The following is a 7348-nucleotide window of genomic DNA, read 5'->3' as shown; positions in this document are numbered from 1 at the left end:
TTCCGGGTACCAAGTCCTTCTTGGCCAATCCGGAACAATGAGTATTGTTCTCACTCCTCTTTTTCTTACGATTCTCAGCACCTTGGGTATGAGAGGAAGAGGAGGAAACACATAGACCGACTGGAACACCCACGGTGTTACTAGTGCGTCCACAGCTATCGCCTGAGGGTCTCTTGACCTGGCGCAATACCTTTGTAGCTTTTTGTTGAGACTGGATGCCATCATGTCCACCTGTGGCAGTTCCCATCGATTTGTAATCTGAGTGAAGACTTCGTGATGAAGTCCCCACTCTCCCGGGTGGAGGTCGTGCCTGCTGAGGAAGTCTGCTTCCCAGTTGTCCACTCCCGGAATGAACACTGCTGACAGTGCTTGCACGTGATTCTCCGCCCAACGAAGAATCCTGGTGGCTTCCGCCATTGCCACTCTGCTTCTTGTGCCGCCCTGGCGGTTTACATGAGCCACTGCGGTGATGTTGTCTGACTGAATCAGCACCGGTTGGTTTCGAAACAGAGGCTCCGCTTGACTCAGGGCGTTGTATATGGCCCTTAGTTCCAGGATATTTATGTGCAGACAAGCCTCCTGACTTGACCACAACCCTTGGAAGTTTCTTCCCTGAGTGACTGCCCCCCATCCTCGGAGGCTCGCATCCGTGGTCACCAGGACCCAGTCCTGTATGCCGAACCTGCGGCCCTCGAGAAGGTGAGCACTCTGCAGCCACCACAGAAGAGACACTCTGGCCCTCGGGGACAGGGTGATCAGCCGATGCATCTGAAGATGCGATCCGGACCACTTGTCCAACAGATCCCACTGAAAGATCCTCGCATGGAACCTGCCGAAGGGAATGGCTTCGTACGATGCCACCATCTTTCCCAGGACTCGCGTGCAGTGATGCACCGACACCTGTTTCGGTTTTAAGAGGTCTCTGACTAGTCACGAGCTCCTGAGCCTTCTCCGCCAGGAGAAACACCTTCTTCTGGTCTGTGTCCAGAATCATGCCCAGAAAGGGCAGACGCGTCGTAGGAATCAGCTGCGACTTTGGGATATTCATAATCCAGCCATGCTGCTGCAACACTTCCTGAGAGTGTGCTACGCTGATCAGCAACTGCTCTCTGGATCTAGCCTTTATGAGGAGATCGTCCAAGTATGGGATAACTGTGACTCCTTGCTTTCTCAGGATCACCATCATTTCCGCCATTACCTTGGTAAATATTCTCGGTGCTGTGGAGAGCCCAAACGGCAACGTCTGGAATTGGTAATGACAGTCCTGTACCACAAATCTGAGGTACTCCTGATGAGGTGGATAAATGGGGACATGCAAGTAAGCATAATTGATGTCCAGAGACACCATAAAATCCCCCTCTTCCAGGCTTGCAATGACCGCTCTGAGCGATTCCATTTTGAACTTGAATCTTTTCAGATAAGTATTCAGGGACTTTAAATTCAATATGGGTCTAACCGAACCGTCCGGTTTCGGTACCACAAACATTGTGGAATAGTATCCCCTTCCCTGTTGAAGGAGGGGAACCTTTACCACCACCTGCTGGAGATATAACTTGTGAATTGCCGCTAACACTACTTCCCTTTCCATGGGGGAAGCTGGCAGGGCCGATTTGAGGTAACGGTGAGGGGGCATCACTTCGAATTCCAGCTTGTTTCCCTGAGACACAATCTGTATAGCCCAGGGATCCACCTGTGAGCAAACCCACTGGTGGCTCAAATTTCGGAGACGCGCCCCCACCGCTCCTGGCTCCACCTGTGGAGCCACAGCATCATGCGGTGGATTTAGTGGAAGCCGGGGAGGACTTCTGTTCCTGGGAACTAGCTGTATGGTGCAGCTTCTTTCCTCTACCCCTGCCTCTGGCAAGAAAGGATGCACCTCTGACTTTCTTGCTTCTTTGTGAACGAAAGGACTGCATTTGGTAATACGGTGCTTTCTTAGGCTGTGAGGGAATATATGGCAAGAAATTTGACTTCCCAGCCGTAGCTGTGGAAACTAGGTCCGAGAGACCGTCCCCAAACAATTCCTCACCCTTGTAAGGTAAAACCTCCATGTGCTTTTTGGAGTCGGCATCACCTGTCCATTGCCGAGTCCACAGGACCCTTCTGGCAGAAATTGACATTGCATTTATTCTAGAGCCCAGTAGGCAAATGTCCCTCTGGGCATCCCTCATATATAGGACAGCGTCTTTTATATGCCCCAGGGTCAGTAAAATGGTATCCTTGTCTAAGGTATCCAGTTCCTCAGACAGATTATCTGTCCATGCTGCTACAGCACTACACATCCAGGCCGACTCAATTGCCGGCCTCGGTAGAGTACCTGAATGCGTATAAACAGACTTCAGGATACTTTCCTGCTTCCTATCGGCAGGATCCTTTAGGGAGGCCGTATCCTGTGACGGCAGGGCCACCTTCTTAGATAAGCGTGTCAGAGCTTTATCTACCCTAGGGGAGGATTCCCAGCGCATCCTGTCCGTTGGCGGGAAAGGGTACGCCATAAGTAACCTTTTGGAAATCAGCACTTTCATATCGGGGGAATCCCACGCTTTTTCACATAACTCATTTAACTCATGTGAAGGGGGAAAAGTCACCTCTTGCTTTTTCTCCCCATACATATAAACCCTCATGTCAGGGACAGGGTTTACCTCTGATATGTGCAATACATCCTTCATTGCTGTAATCATGTAGCGGATGGCTTTAGCCATTTTAGGCTGCAATTTTGCATCATCGTCATCGACACTGGAGTCAGAATCCGTGTCGATATCTGTGTCAACAATTTTGGATAGTGGGCGCTTCTGAGACCCTGATGGCCTCTGCGCTGTTGGATCAGGCATGGGCTGAGACCCCGACTGTCCCAAGGCATCAGCTTTATCCAACCTTTTATGCAAGGAGTTTACATTATCATTTAACACCTTCCACATATCCATCCAATCAGGTGTCGGCGGAGACACGTCATTCATCTGCACCTGCTCTGCCTCCACATAGCCCTCCTCGTCAAACATGTCGACACACGCGTACCGACACACCACACACACAGGGGATGCTCTATATGAGGACAGGACCACCACAAGGCCTTTTGGAGAGACAGAGAGAGAGTATGCCAGCACACACCCCAGCGCTATATGACCCAGGAATCACACAGTCACTTAGTGTTAACCAGTAGCTGCTGTATATATGATTAAAGCGCTAAATTTATGTGCCCCCCCCCCCCCCCTCTCTTTTTACCCTCTTTCTACCGTCAGTCTGCAGGGGAGAGCCTGGGGAGCTTCCTCTCAGCGGAGCTGTGGAGAGAAAATGGCGCTGGTGAGTGCTGAGGAAGAAGGCCCCGCCCCCTCAGCGGCGGGCTTCTGTCTCGCGATTTTGTGTAAAATTAATGGCGGGGGCTCATGCATAATACAGTGCCCAGCTGTATATATGCTGCTTTTTTGCCAGGAGGTAATCAATTGCTGCCCAGGGCGTTCCCCCCCCCTGCCCCCTGCACCCTACAGTGACCGGAGTGTGTGGGATAGTGTGGGCGCAATGGCGCACAGCTGCAGTGCTGTGCGCTACCTCATATGAAGACAGGAGTCTTCTGCTGCCGATTTTGAAGTCTTCTTGCTTTAACCCGCCGGCTTCTGTCTTCTGGCTCTGCGAGGGGGGCGGCGGCACGGCTCCGGGAACGGAAGACCAAGGTTAGGTTCCTGTGTTCGATTCCTCTGGAGCTAATGGTGTCCAGTAGCCTAAGAAGCGCAACCTAGCCGCAATTAGTAGGTTTGCTTCTCTCCCCTCAGTCCCACGTAGCAGAGAGTCTGTTGCCAGCAGAAGCGCTCTGAAAATAAAAAACCTAACTAAAATACTTTCTTATTAGCAAGCTCAGGAGAGCTCACTAAAATGCACCCAGCTCTGTCCGGGCACAGATTCTAACTGAGGTCTGGAGGAGGGGCATAGAGGGAGGAGCCAGTGCACACCAGTAGTACTAAATCTTTCTTAGTGCCCAGTCTCCTGCAGAGCCCGTCTATTCCCCATGGTCCTTACGGAGTCCCCAGCATCCACTAGGACGTTAGAGAAAGAGAGTTTACAGACTGAGTTTTGGTAATGGATGGAATTCGACAGCAGCAAAGTAGTAATGTCAGGTTACAGATGCATGAAGATTGTGTTATAGGAACATCAATATGAATGAAAGCCCTTATTGTTGGTGGGATTTGTAATTTTTTTTTTTATGTGGTTTTACTTATTATTCAGTGAACAATTTGTGTTTGTGTATTTGAGACGAAACGCGTTGGGGAAAATCCTGTACCTACCTCGCCTAAGATAAGGAAAATCAATTTTACTTGCTTTTATTGTAGTATTAAGATTTCATTTAAGTGTTTTTAGTCCAGCTGTGTATGTGTTATTGTCCCATTTTTTATATATGCTTCTTTTACGTGCAATTTTTATGTCAATAGTTTTTTTTAGAATTGGCAATTTTACATTTTATTAACACTTTAGTCGCTATATATTCCTCATCCCCCCCTTCCTTCCATATATATATATATATATATATATATATATATATATATATATATATATATATATTATTTTTATTATTATTATTATTATTTTTTTTATTTTTATTTTTTCAACCCTCCCATCTCTTTTACTGCAGGTGCCAGAAATGAGAAGGACATTGACCCCATCAAATTCTCCAATGTCTTCTCCAAGTAAACATGGAGATAGATTTATTCCATCTAGAGCTGGAGCAAACTGGAGTATTAACTTTCACCGAATAAATGTGAGTGACGAATAATGAAATAGAAGTTGGAGATGCTCCTTTCACGTTAGTTGTCTGTGCATATGTATTGTGTGATTTTGTGTTTCTTTATTCAGTGCACAAAGTTGCACAAAATGGTTCTGTGTCAGACTGGGAGATCTCCATATATGTTTGAGCATTGGTAGCATAGCTAAACTATTGTTCTAAAGTGCAGTAACCACTCATTGAAACTTGTTAAGCTGCCATACAGTGTTAATGCTGTCCTTTGTTCATTCTGTATGGAATTCATTCTTTTTACCGGCGACCAGTATGCTGGCAGCAGGGCAAGCACTAAAAAACCCCTTGCATCCTCCCTGCGCTCGCCACAGAATCTATTCTCCCTCTATAGGTGTCATGGACACCCATAGAGGGAAAAAAGCCTGTGGTGCCGGTATTCCGGCGGCAGCATTTCACCACCTGTTGGGATTCCGGCGATGCCATTGTGACAGCCAAATGATCCTGACAGGCGGTCTGGTGATTGCTTCCCATTCTGCACAGCTAGATGACCAATTTCACCATACCTGGTTTATTGACCTGCTCATAATTCTTTCAACTGCCATTGCAAATAAATGCTACAATGCTTCCTGTCATGGATATTTCACTTGCTCATTCTGTCCAGTTTCACCAAAAGACTTCATATTAGGAATATGTTGTTGGGCAGTGTTTCCAGCTAAACTGGCAATTGACTGTTTGCAAGTAATGTCTTTTTGTTTTTTAAATGCAGTGCTATGCTGAAATTATGTACAGTACAATTATTTCTGCAGCGGGGTACACTGTGTTCCACAGGGAAACATCGGGGTGTAGAGTTGGATCTTGATCCAGAGGCAACAACAGGCTAAAGCTTTGACTGTTGCCAGGATGCATTGCATGGCCTCCTCTATAACCCCGCCTCCGGACACTGTAGCTCAGTTTGTAAGTTGGTGCCTGCATAGCAGGTCACTTAACAGGGGGGCTGCGCTAAGCAGCCCTGAAAAGAGCTTTTTAGAAGACATCAAGGGCTGCAGCACTTTCTGTGTCATTATGATATGCTGTGCTGTGGTTCCATCACCTCCCTGGCAGCGCTGCATACTCCCACGGCTGGCTCCCGGGTACTTGCAGCGGAGGCGCCCCGGTCCACAGGCACACCACCGCTGACGCTCTCCAGGATCGTGTGGCTGCACATCAGGGAGGAGGTAAGAGGGTCCCCCAGGCGGGACCCGCCGGTAAATTGCGTTCTGGTTGCGGTCCCTGGACTGGACCGCGCTGCTGGCGTGGACAATGTACTGCACAGGGATACAACTATATCCACCAGGGCAAGAGAGCACAGGTCGGATTAAAAAATAAAAAAAAATAATCCGTTTTACATAGACTCCACAGTACCCGGTGGTGAGGACCAGCATAGGGGATAAGGCGCTGACCTGTAGCCCCACCCCCAGTTCCTGGCACCACCTACTGCTGGTGTTAACTCACTCTCCCTCACTCACTGGCTGAGATTTAGGCGCCAACTTCTACAAGTAGCTGCTTATGGTCTCCAGGACTGCAGGGTTAAGTCTTCCTTCTGTAAATCCGGCTGCTTCCTTATCGCTGTGATTATAAAGTCACTTAAGTATTCTACTGTACATGTAACTTTAAGACCGTGTTAGTTAAGAACAAATGTCTCTCTACCAGAATAAGTATTCTGATATATCCATCCAGTCTCTGGCTGTGCATTGGTGTGTGTGTGTGTGTCTCTCTCTCTCTCTCTCTCTCTCTCTCTCTCTCTCTCTCTCTCTCTCTCTCTCTCTCTCTCCCTACATATATATATATATATATATATATATATATATATATATACACACACACTGCTCAAAAAAATAAAGGGAACACTAAAATAACACATCCTAGATCTGAATGAATGAAATATTCTTATTAAATACTTTGTTCTTTACATAGTTGAATGTGCTGACAACAAAATCACACACAAATGATCAATGGAAATCAAATTTATTAACCCATGGAGGTCTGGATTTGGGGTCACACTCAAAATGAAAGTGGAAAAACACACTACAGGCTGATCCAACTTTGATGTAATGTCCTTAAAATAAGTCAAAATGAGGCTCAGTAGTGTGTGTGGCGTCCACGTGCCTGTATGACCTCCCTACAACGCCTGGGCATGCTCCTAATGAGGTGGCGGATGGTCTCCTGAGGGATCTCCTCCCAGACCTGGACTAAAGCAACTCCTGGACAATCTGTGGTGCAACGTGGCGTTGGTGGATGGAGCGAGACATGATGTCCCAGATGTGCTCAATTGGATTCAGGTCTGGGGAACGGGGGCCAGTCCATAGCATCAATGCCTTCGTCTTGCAGGAACTGCTGACACACAGCAGCCACATGAGGTCTAGCATTATCTTGCATTAGGAGAAACCCAGGGCCAACCGCACCAGCATATGGTCTCACAAGGGGTCTGAGGATCTCATCTCGGTACCTAATGGCAGTCAGGCTACCTCTGGCGAGCACATGGAGGGCTGTGCGGCCCCCCAAAGAAATGCCACCCCACAACATCACTGACCCACTGCCAAACCGGTCATGCTGGAGGATGTTGCAGGCAGCAGAACAATCTCCTTG

At 47.9% G+C, this 7348-nt stretch overlaps 1 protein-coding gene across 3 annotated transcripts in view; it reads left to right on the top strand.

Moving 5' to 3' along the window:
• FZR1 (fizzy and cell division cycle 20 related 1) overlaps positions 1-7348 on the top strand; it is a 366770-nt gene that overhangs the window by 120771 nt on the left and 238651 nt on the right. For all 3 annotated transcript variants that reach the window (XM_063915431.1, XM_063915413.1, XM_063915422.1), the window contains one exon: positions 4622-4747. In XM_063915431.1, coding sequence (XP_063771501.1) covers positions 4631-4747 — 117 coding nt within the window. In that variant the 5' untranslated portion in view covers positions 4622-4630. The remainder of the gene's footprint in view (positions 1-4621; positions 4748-7348) is intronic.

The sequence above is a fragment of the Pseudophryne corroboree genome, chromosome 1, assembly GCF_028390025.1.
Source record: "Pseudophryne corroboree isolate aPseCor3 chromosome 1, aPseCor3.hap2, whole genome shotgun sequence".
NCBI lineage: Eukaryota > Metazoa > Chordata > Amphibia > Anura > Myobatrachidae > Pseudophryne > Pseudophryne corroboree.
The sequence above is the reverse complement of the archived record's forward strand: the minus strand, read 5'-3'. Positions and strand labels throughout refer to the sequence as shown.